This window comes from Camelus bactrianus, chromosome 5 (assembly GCF_048773025.1).
Source record: "Camelus bactrianus isolate YW-2024 breed Bactrian camel chromosome 5, ASM4877302v1, whole genome shotgun sequence".
NCBI classification, from domain to species: Eukaryota; Metazoa; Chordata; class Mammalia; order Artiodactyla; family Camelidae; genus Camelus; species Camelus bactrianus.
Genome location: NC_133543.1, coordinates 78,167,591 through 78,179,690, shown reverse-complemented (window position 1 = coordinate 78,179,690; position 12,100 = coordinate 78,167,591). Strand labels below are relative to the sequence as shown.

At 38.0% G+C, this 12,100-nt stretch overlaps 1 protein-coding gene across 6 annotated transcripts in view; it reads right to left on the bottom strand.

Annotated features, from left to right (window-relative positions):
• Positions 1-4,156: 4,156 nt before the first annotated feature.
• The window catches only part of TRAK2 (trafficking kinesin protein 2), a 58,890-nt gene continuing 50,946 nt past the window's right edge, over positions 4,157-12,100 (bottom strand). For all 6 annotated transcript variants that reach the window (XM_045507972.2, XM_010971849.3, XM_045507974.2 and 3 more), the window contains 2 exons: positions 10,632-10,737; positions 4,157-8,112 (listed from right to left, as the gene is read on the bottom strand). In XM_045507972.2, the coding sequence (XP_045363928.1) occupies positions 7,434-8,112; positions 10,632-10,737 (785 nt within the window). In that variant the 3' untranslated portion in view covers positions 4,157-7,433. The remainder of the gene's footprint in view (positions 8,113-10,631; positions 10,738-12,100) is intronic.

Sequence of the window (12,100 nt, the reverse complement as noted above, 5' to 3'; positions counted from 1 at the left end):
TATAAGAAATATATTTTACACATTTTATAATAAAAATTTGCATGGAATAATACCCTTGCTACATACTAGTCTCATCTATTTCTTTTTCTTCTATTTAAAATGGAAGCTGATTATAAATACACCAGATTGATTTCATGATCCTCTGATGAGTCACAACTCAAAGCTTTCAAAGCACTGTTATAAATTCACCTGTTCATTCTACTCCGTATTTATTATCTACTGTGTTCCAGGCACTGATGTGAGGTGTGGGGAGATACCTCAGCTCCTGTGCTCCATAGAGCTTAGAGACTGGTGGGGAAACAGACAATTTATAATATCAATAAAAGCACAACAAAGCTTATATTAAAGCTTTCACCACATGCAGTGGGAGTGGGTAGCAGAGATTTCTCTGTAGTTTAATGAGTCAGACCACAGTTTTGATGAGAGAAAGAATTTGACTAGCTTTGCAGATTGGAAAGATCATTTTGACTGCAGTGTTAAAAAAAAACAATTGGAGGGGTCAAGACAGGAGGGAGAGAAACCAGTTAGGAATCTGTGGCAGCGGTCAAATGAGACCCAACGGTGGCCTCAATCGAGAGAGTTGCAGTGGGGATGGGGAGAAGAGGACACGCTAGGACTTGGCGATGATGCTTCCTGGGTTTCCGGCTCAAGCACTTGAGTAGTCGGTGGTGCCATTATTGTGATGAGAAAGTCAGGGGATAAACAGGCTCAGGGGAGCAGATCATGATTTCAGGTCCAGACTTACTGAGTCTGAGGTGCCCGGGAGACATCTAAGTGGTGATGTCTACTTCAGAGTTTGTTACATGTTCTGTGGAATTCAAAAGAAGAGTCTGGGCTAGAAACACTTTAGGAGTCTTCAGAGTAGATAATATTTTAAGCCACAGGAGTGGATGAGATCACACAGGGAAAGAGTGTGTGTAAGAAGAGAACAGGGTCTAGTACAGAGCCCCGGGGAACACCGCTGTTTATGACAGTGTTTCTCAAAGTGCGGTCAGTAGGTTAGTTAAAGCTGTATAACCATCACTTGAAGGAAAGTGGCTTAAATCAAAGAGGTTTATTAATTTCATGAAACACAAAGTCTGGAGGTCGTGTGACCAGAGTTGATACAGACTCAGAAATGTCATCATATATTTAATACCTTGTAATAGCCTATAATGAAGGGGAATATGAAAAGGAATAGATACATGTGTACAACTGACATCACTATGCTGCACACCAGAAATTACACAACATTGCAAATCAACTATATTTTAATAAAAGAAGAATTTTAAAAAGTTGCTGCCAAAAAAAAAAACAAAACAAAACTGAGTTCTTTCCATTCTTCTGTCAAGCCAGCCTCAGCGTGTCGCCGGAGGGGAGCCTCGGAGCTGCACCGTGGCTGCCACGACTCCAAGCACCATGAGCAGACGGGGTGGAGACTACCGGGAAAGCTAAAAGGGAGGGAAAGATGTTACCAAGAGAACAATGGGATTGGATATTTACTTCAAGTCCATTTATTGTGTGAAAATTCATATTCAAATGCTTTCTTATGATTTAAAAAAAAAACAAAAACAGGATTTGGGTCTTGTGTGGAGAGTGGCTAAAAACAAAGATACAAAGGAGCAAGCACTGAAGGAAAATCCCAGCCACTTGGCTAGGCTGAGGCTTAGCACTAATTATTTTGGGATTTTTTTTCCCCCTCTTTTCCTCTTTTTAGAGACGAGTACTTTTTCGCTCCGAAACAGTAGAAGGGAAGGAAATGAAGGCTTCTAGGAGCTAAGGGTTAACTGCTCTTCTCTTTGAATTTAGGGAAACTTCGGCATTGCATAAAAAGCTCTTTCCAAAGACCAGGGAAGGGGGCTGGTGCTACTAACATTCTCAGTAACTTTCCCCAAAGCAATGTGCCTTAGTATTTGGAATGCAGGTGGAGGAGGCCAGAATACCAACAGGATAACCAAGTGTAAGGTGAATAAATGAATGAGAGAAATTGTGACTGAACAATCCACATAGGTCGTCAGAGTTCATCTGCACATTGCTTGGGGAAATGGGCCCCATCCTGTATGGTGCAGTGGCTCTCACGAAGTGGCAAATGTGATCAGCTGGTGAGCATTCTCCATGAGAATACTTCGTGTGCAGAAAAGACAGTGCTCTGTTAAGGAGCTTGTCATTTTCTTCATGTTGCTCAGTTTCCTTTGATCATTTCTTGTTTTTCAGAATCGGAGTTAGGGGTGCTATGCTAACTCCCAAAGACCCACTCGTCAGTTCCCAAATGGCTCCTAGCCAGGGAGCCACAGGAATCACACAAAAGCGTGCCGTGCCACCCTCATACTTCTAAAGAGAGGCAGCTGCCCTAAGCCCTGGTCTTTAGGGGGCTCTGCATCACAGGTGTACACAAAACCCAAGCTTACTAAAGAACACACAGGTCCTGGATCTGGAGCTCAGCTCTGCAATAGTAGGACCCATCCATTCTGAGCATCCATTCTTACCATTAACACCAGCAGGCTCCAGGGGAGCACTTCACATCTCTTGCCCTTTATGTTCGAAACAAAAGATGACTGTGTGAACATGCTTCAAGGTTTCTTGGGTTGTGCTGCTGAAGTCAGAGACACTGCTTTGGAATGCAGGAGGGATGGGGGCCCCAGCAGCAAGGTGAGAGGAGAGGAAATTCATCAAAAACTCTCAGATAGCATGAATACATAGATTCAAGCTTAGTGAGATACCATTTTCCAGTGGTACTGTGCATCCATTTTTTGTCCTTTTCATGTTTTCATTTGTAACTCCACAGGAACTCATTATTGGAGTGGTACTTGCAAGAACTACATAGTGTGGCTGAAGAGAATTTTGCAATATGATTTTTTTTCTTCCAAGTAAGTTTTATAATTTAAAATTTTTATTTATAAATTTTTTTTTAATGGAGGTACTGGGAATTGAACCCAGGACCTCACACATGCTAAGCACAAGCTTTACCATTGACCTATATCCTCCCCACTGCAATATATAATTGCAATATGCAATTCTGAGTACCTTTAACTTTATATATGTATACAGGTCTAGATGGAGCATGAATGAATCATGGTGCCAATTCTTTCCATTACAGTATGGATCTAGAGATTGCTTTGAGAGATGGTGAAATAGCTAATAAGTGGTAGTGAGTTATATGAAATTAAAATACTTTGTAAAATTTTCTGGCCTGTTGTTGTCACGTTTGAATGTGATGTGAAATTCTTACCTTTAAACAACTTAGCGATTTTGCTGAGAAGGCAAGAAAAATTAATTTAATGAAATAATACTTTGATTTTCATGTATTTTTCTTTAACATTTCACATCACCTTTGGTATGCTTCACTCGTACTTTCTTCCTGGCTGCCAGCCAACAGTTGTGTTCTGGCATCTTTGCCAAGCCTGCACAGCAACATTTGTTCACTTGAAAATTGTATAGCATTTAGTCCTTATTTCACAAAAACTAATGAAAAACAGAAATACCAAATTTGATATTAACATAACTCAAACTAAATATGATAGAAACAGAGGTGAAAGTCAGCAGGATGCTGAAAGCCTCAAATCTTTACCCTAATCAGATTTTTGAAGTTAAATACATCTATTGATAATCATTGCGAAAGAAAACACAATTAAAGATGCTGGGAATATCACTAAATTATATATCAAAGAAGTTGAGGCTCATACTTCATTTATTTCTCACAAAATGTTCATATTTCTAAATGAATATTAAATGAATTTTTAAAAAGATACAGCAATTAAATTGTGACAGAGAAAAGAGAACATCAAAGAACCTTTTCTATTAGAATCTAGCAATTTTCAAACTTAATTTCTTGCAAATAGTTTCTAAATAGCTTAGAGTATCAGTAGTAAATTCTGGACTATAGGAAAAGAACTGCTTCATACTTCCTATTTTCAAATTAAAGATCTGCCTATCAACGACTTTAGGTTTTATTTTTTTGTTGCTGATAATTTGCTAAGGAAACAACATGGCTATTCCATTTCTAAAAAATCTAAGAAAATACAATAAGATCTGTTTACTACTCATGACTATTATTGGTTTGTTTTGTGTTGGTTTGGCAAATAGAGGTTGTTTTCTGTACCAGAAACAACCTAATGGAAAGGAAGGACAAGCAGGATTATCTGTGAAAAGAACTGGGACAAAAACACAGGAAGACAAATGAAAATTTAAGAAGATACTCATGTTTATTATCTGATTTACATTTGACAAAGCAAAGGTAGGTGCACAAAGAGCTGTTTGACAAAGTCAAGCCCCAGATATCAAACAACAGCATCTCCCTGGCAGCCCCAGAGGGCACCAATGCCACTCCCAGGGGCTGGGCTGGCAATGCAACCACTCAGCCACTACACACTAGGAGCTCGAGTTTCAGATGTCAAAAGTCAATATTACCAGCAAGTACTAATTATGTACCAGAATGTTCAGAAAAAATAACAGGCTTTGAATACTGTATAAAATACATCTTTTATAGAGAATAGGCTCTTGTGAGCTGCCTTTCACTTATTCCCTCCCTTTGCCAAAGCCTGTTCATTCAGGTGAAATCAAGGACATATAGTACAAAATTTGTTTAAAAATTACTTTAACAATGGGCATTAATTTTTTTCCCAAGACCCATGCCTAAGGCTATTTACATCAGATTTGGGATCATCATAATTCAGGAGAACTTTTAATTCTGAGTTCACAGGGAAGGTATCCATCCTAGGAGATAACAGGATACTCAGCAATACCTGAGGTATAATCATCGAAAACCTTCAGAAGAAAAAAAGAAGACTGAAGTTTCCTATACTGGCATGAGAGTACATACACAGCTGATACAGAAAAACTAAAATGAAGGAAAAAAAAAAAAAAGAAGAAAAACTGAAATGTGCACAGTGCTAAAACCTAACAGATAAATTAAGAAGGAACTTGCTACAAGGCTCCAGTTCTTACTATACTTTACACACAATTTCATTATAATAGAGATTCTCAGGCTGTACCAAAGATGATTTTAGGTGGAAATTTCAAAAACAGCAAAACTCAATTTCAAAACAGGATTCATTTCTAGAGACAAGCACACACCAGTGTACAAGCACTGTGTTTCTGGTGGAACACCAATGTCAATTTAATTTTCAAAAACCAAGGTCTGGTCCTCTTTAATCAGATGGGCTTGTTTGGCTGTGAATACATCCTCACTCTGCCTCCAAAGTGATCATTTTAGCATCGGTTATTTTAAAAGGATACTAATTATACAGAACACTTCAAAATCTATCTTAATTTATAGTTGTTTATATAATATACATAAAATCTGATCATTTAAAACTTTGTTCTACTCTCTGGCCCCATATTTCCTAATCCCTGATGTTTCTTGGAAACTGGCAACAGGAAGGTTGCTTTCTTAGAGAATAAATAAAAAAAACTTAAAGAATTGGCTAAAATAAGCACCCCAGAATTACTTTCTTGAAATAGAAACTCGAATATTATCATTTAAAATGTGAATGGGAATATTTTCGAAACTGAAACATCAGGAATTCCTCTGGTCCACATTCAGGACACTTATATCCACTTCCAGACCAGCTGGAATTCCTTTCTGAACACCTATGTACGATCTGCTGACTTCAGAATGACTGAGCAAAGGGGAGAGAATGGGGAGAGAGGACAGTCTCACTTTTTGTTTTTAAGAAATTTATTTAGGAAAGTTTTATTAAAAGATCATAAAAAGCATGGAAAACTCACACATTCTTACTACTGCATGTGTGTTGCTTTTTAACCCTTTTGAGCACAGAGCTCTTCCTGAGGAGAGCGAGCTCAGGAGGACAGAAGGACCCTCCTCTGGCCCGTAACAGGGGTCTGGATGCGAGTCAAAGGAGCAACACTCATCAGGAATTCTTCAGAAAACTGCCTTTCAGTTAAGTCAGAACAAGGGAGCAAAACATTTGCAAATTAGGCACCCAAAAGATCAAATAACATGCTTCCCATTTTCAAAAATAATTAGCCCCGCCTTCATCTTCGCCCCATCATGTCTTTCATGGAATGGCATTTCTTTCTGAACTGGACTGCCGAGATAAAGCCACATCATCTGACCATCTGACAAGGAGCAGACCTTGGTCAGCAACACTCAGAAAACAGATCTGTTTCTCTTCCCACTTCACAGCCTTGTGTCACACTGCTCAAAGCTGAAACTTAAAACCTAATCCCGGAGTTTCACTTTGTTGTTTCACATCATTTGTTTAAAAAAAAAAACAAAACAAAAAGGAATCTCAGAGAAAAAGCAAAGCTTTGACTTTCCAATTAAAAAGTTCATTCTCTAATTCTACAGATATCAAGAAAAAGGCAGATGTATTTTAATTTTATTTTGTATTAAAAAAAAACACAATCTCAAAGCAAGCACCTGGGTTTTACTTCAGTTTATAATAATTCACTGTGCCTGAGAATTTTTGTGCAAATACATGTCACCTTTCATTAAAAATATGCATAGCGCATTTTGGAAAAAGTATAGTTGCAACCAACCTTCCTTACAAAAAAACTTACAGACATAAACACACAACATTCTCTAATTCCTATTGATTGCACTTCTGGTTTAACCCTTCCAGCCTCCAAGAAAATTTGAAAGACATGTAATTATTTTCATATGCCTTGGCTACTACATTTATCCGAAGAAATATTTTGAAAACAACTTTCCTTGGTTCCAATTTCCCATATTTTCCTTCTTAAAGTAAATCTCTCCTACCCACTACTCATGTTGTTTTGGGCGGATGTTGTATAAAAAATACAAATTTAAAAAAATGAACTCTTGTTAATCACAGATACAAAAGGAATGTGGATGATGTTTGGGCTCCCAGTGGCTCAAAGGCCCGAAAAGAGAAAGCAAAAAGGGAGTCTCCATTATTCTGATCTTATGAAAAAGGTAAAATTCCTTGTATGATAACTACTCCTTGATGGATACGTAGTTTAACCAGACCTTAACAGGGGCCAACATAAAAGCCATCTCATTGTTGTCTCAGTAACAGGCCAAGCTTCCAGCAACCTTCCAGAACAGCTTTCAACAGGCAATGGTCAAAGTAGCCTTTTTCCCTCCCATCTCATAACCTGGGTTCCCTGCTTATGCTCACCAGAAGTAAATGTGCTAGCAAGTTCAGTCTTTCTGGTATGTTTCAATATTACTGAATTGATTTTCTTTTTTATTTTCAAGACAAGAAAAAACAACTGAAGGACTACATTAACACTTTCATCCTTCTCTGCCTCCAAACAGTCATGACCCATTTATTTATACCTTCAATTTATCAGACGAACCTCCTGCTTTGGGGCCTCATCGCAATTCTGTTTCCATTCTTCCACTTTCCCTTTCCCACATCCACAGCCCTTCTGCAACATGCCTCTTCTCTCAGACAAGACCACATGTATCAGTGCAAATCTTTCCTTCATGTGCTAATTTGTATAAGAGGTCAGCCAACTGCTGACCCTCAGTTCTCCTTCAGGATATCCATTTTGGGTGAAGATGTGCAAACTGGGGTGCCAAAGCTACCCATCATGACTGGAAGACTCTGGTTCCTCCTCAGTCCACTCAATAAATTGCTACCTGAACTTAAATAAACAGCAGAGTTTGGTCTTTGAAGACTATTTTCTGCCTCTTGGCTTCTTCCATTTTTCTGGGCCTCAGGGGTTTTGATCACTCTGGCTATGCCCAGTCTCTTCAGCCTGTCCACTAAGTTCATCTTCAACTGGCCAACATCAGGAGGGTTCCGGGATGGTCTCAAGCCATACATCTCCTGGAGGAATGTTTCCGCTGGTCGGGAGGCCAGAAAATTTTCAGAGAGGTGGACTCGAGGCTCATCAGGCAAAGGAGAAGGGCAAGGTGAGTGAGATGGTGAATTGGGTGGTGTGGAAGGGATAGCCAGGCCTCTGGGGAGAGGCTGGAGGAGGGGGATCTCTGAAACTGGACTGTGGTACACTTTGGCAGAGATGCCTCGCTCTTGCAGAAGTTTGGCCAAGCTCATGGTGCTGCTGAAGGTTATGGTGGAATCTCGTCGATTGGTGATGGACTCACCAATGCTGAGTCTATAGGACAGAGCAGGAGAATTCACCGCCGTGTTTGATGAACTGCTACCACTACTTCCACAGGATAAGGAGGGGAAGCCAGTGCTTTCCAAGAAAAGAAAGAAAGAAGAAAAGCAGGACAGAGAGTTTAAGAATAAAAAGTAATCCTGAGTCAGCATTTTAAGTAATTATAGCAGTTAGCCACAGCAAATACAGAGGAACAGCCAACAAAATATCAGTATCTGAGGAATGAAGTTTTTGATGCGTTACTTCAATAATTAGTTTTTTGTAATTTGTAATTTAGTCATTAACTTATTGAAACATATTTCTTTTCACAGCATATGAAAAAGTTTACTATGCGCTTAGATAACTTTATTCTTAAACTTTGACTCTAAAATATGTATCTGTAGAAATACAATTAAATTTTATGATAAAAATAAAAGAAATTTAAGTATTAAAGAAAGTAAGCTTTAGAAATTTCTCTTGATATAACCATTCTATAAAGTAAAATATACCGAGACAATAATCCATGATTTAACAACTCTTCAGCCTTTCAGAAAATACAATCTTTCATAACTAAGCCAAAGTTGCTCTTCTAAAGAGAAATTTATTTTTTTAATCTTTCAATTTTTATATGACTGAGAACAAATAAAGTTCTGTTAAATTTCCATTTTTAAGAATGTTAATTCCAACCAACAGTAGTATAAAGACACCCATGGAGTGAATGTTTCTCAATCTTGACTTAAAGCATGTATTTCTGGGAAATTAAAAATAATCAAAAGCTTCAACAGCTATTAGAATCTTTCTTCTTAGTCTATGTTTTGTTAAAAAGAAAAAAAAGCTAAATAAAAAATCATCTACTCAAGGAAATGGAGAGGTACTTCTTTAGCAAATGTTTCCCCCTTGAGCAAATGTTAATAGCATCTGATAGATAAACTTTCACTTTAACACAAAATACTCAGAATATCTAGATGTGAAGATTTTTTAAAGATTATGAACAAAATGCAGATCTAGGATTAATAAATAAACTTTGTAAAGTACTAACTTGTATTAAAGAAGCAAATGCAAATAAGTTTGACTACTTCTCAGTACCACTAAGAAACTCTTATCTATTGTACTCCCAGTCTCTCACCTCCCCATCCCTACTTAATTGTAGAATTTCCTGCCCTTTCCTAAACTGTTCACTTCATTACCAAACAAAACAATGGTATCAAGAGTACTGAGGTACCACTGAGAGTCTTCTCACGAACCAACTTTTTTAAAAACTATTACCCTGTTGACCATAAGAACAATGTGGAAAAATCGCAGACATGCCTGTTCATTACAGACTTTATTGAGGTCTTTATTGGATACCATCCAAATGCTTCCCTAAACAATCAATTTGCTTCTGTCTTATAGACATAGTGAATCATAATCTGATGTCCCTCTACTTTGGCAGCTAGAAAGTTATGACTCAAATACACAGCTCACCTTGCTTAGCGAGTATATAAGATTTGAAAGTACAATTGTGCACTAGTTTTATTCCCCTATCCATTTTATATCCTTACTCTTCATTCCTCTTTGCTTCATTTTTTCCCCCTCTACTTATAGTTAACATTATCCCTGCAATGCTCTCAATATCTTTGAAAACTACCTTTGATTCTCTTGAGAGTTGGTAGGATAGAAATTACAGCAATATTGCTTATTGTTCTAGCCCGGGTAGTAAATAATTTGGAGTGCCCAGAGGGTTCTGGCATTGTCCTCAGCTTCTGGGAGGTAACCTATGCCATATCTGCTAGAAGGGTGTTTGTTTAGGATGGGGCTCGCCACACCAGATCTGGGGATGGACCTGGCCGCACCTAGTAGTTGACAACGGGGGCCGGTCATGCCAGAAAGACCAACCATGTGATTTAGGGGGAAGCTTGGGTCAGTGGACCTGGAGATGGGTTCAACTATATGGGTAATCAATCAATCATGCCTTACACACTGAAGCCAAAGTAAAAAATCCAGACACTGGGGCTTGGATGAGCTTCCCTGGTTGGCAATACTCCGTGTGCACTGTCACACATGGATGCCAGGAAAGTAATGAATCCTAAGGACAAGGGAAGCTTCGTGTGTGGAACCCTCCCAGACTCTGACTTGTCCATCTCTTCCTTCAGCTAATTTTAACCTGTAACCTTTCCCTGTGATAAATAGCAACCATGTGCATAACAGTTTCAGCGAGTTCAGTGAGTCCTCCTAGAAAATTTATCAGACAACAGAGTGGTTTGGGGAACCTCTGAACTGGCAGGTGGTATCAGAAGTGAGGGTAGTCTTGTGCAGAGGATGGGTTCCTCAAATCTTGCAGTTTGGCTAACTCTGGGTATAGTCTGGGTCATTTACTACCTGTCTGCCCTTGGACCATTCACCTGAAATTTCTATGCCTCACTTTTTTCATTTAGACACTACATACTCACTTGCCCTGACTACTTCAAAGAGATATAATGATCAAATGAGAAAATAAAATGTGAAAATATTCTAATGAGAAATCATCACAGACATTAATTAAAATTCTAGGAATTAAAATGACAGTCATTTAAAAAAGAAATTCATGAAGACATAGTTGAGGTAAGAAGTAAGGCCTCAAATTGCTGACACCCTCTTACCTGGGGGTAACCTGAGTGATATCCGAGGGATGTAAAATCCTACAGGTGGTAAAGGTGAACGTCGAGTTTGTGCATGACAGACATTTTCCTGGGTGTGAGGTTGCAGCTGCAGCAGGGTTTTTTAGGGAATCAAACACAAAAGTGAAAGAATATGTTAGCAATGTAAAAAGTTCATCATTATTTATTAATAATACATCATTTATCAAGTGTCTTTTGTACAAAAGTCTCCAAATCTAGAAATGAAATATACATATTGCATTTGTATCCACTGGTTGGTATATAGCTAACTCCTTCAATAATTTAAAACTGTAATTCAAAAGGATTTAAAATAGCTTACAAACAAGAGAGAAACACATTTTTGAAAAAAAAATACTAAAAAAACCCCACCCAGAACTAGTCATCCAATCCTTCTAGCCAAACTATCTACTCCAGCAGTTCTTGAAGTGTAGTTTGCAGACCTTGTGGGAGTTTACAGGTCAAAACTACTTTTACAGCAATGCTAAGATGCCACCTGCCTTTTTGACCAGGTTGGCATTTGCACTGCTGTTGCAGAAGTAATAGTGGGTAAAACTGCTGGCTCCTTAGCATAAAGGCAAAGACACCAGCTGTACTAGGATTCTTCACTGTTGTGCATAAGAACATCCTTGATGAAGCAGTAAAAATTATTTATTAAATCTTGACCTTTGAATCTTTTCAATATTCTGTGCGATGAAATGGGAAGTAAGCATTAAGCCCTCTGCTGCATACTGTGATGCAATGGTTATCCAGAGGAAAAGCACATGTACAATTGAATGTAACAATTTTTCACAGAAACCATTTTTACTCGAAAGAACAACTAATAAAGGTATTCAGACTTGGATATCCGGCAACATTTTCTCGAAAATGAATGTGGTGAGCTTGTCTCTTCAAGAAAATAACTGACAAGATTTGCTGCCAGTGACAGAATTTGAGCTATCAAGTTAAAATGAGTGTTTTGGTAGATCTGTATCCATCATTGAGAGCTTGAAAGTTTCCTAATACTAAAAGACTTACCTGCTGAGACAGGTGGTGATAGTATATGATTTTAATATATTATATAATGAAACGTGTCAACATTTGGAAGATCTGCATAACTCAGTGAATTAGTATTTTCCCAAAGCACAATGCATGATGTTATAAAATCATGCATGGGTAAAAGATGCAATTCAAAGTGTAGGATAGACTAATAGATCTTAATGTAACAAAGTATGAAAAGTTCACTGACAGGGTTTTAGATTCACATTGTTACAAACCTTAGAGAAACTACCACTTATCAAGTTTTGATGTAATTTCAAAGAATATCCACAAATACCTAAAGAGGCTATTAAAATACTCTTTCTTTTTCCAACTACATATCTACGTGAGGCTGCTTTTCTTCATATTCTTCAACCAAAGCAACATATTGTAATAGACTGAATATAGAAGCTGATACAAGAATCCAGCTATCTTTT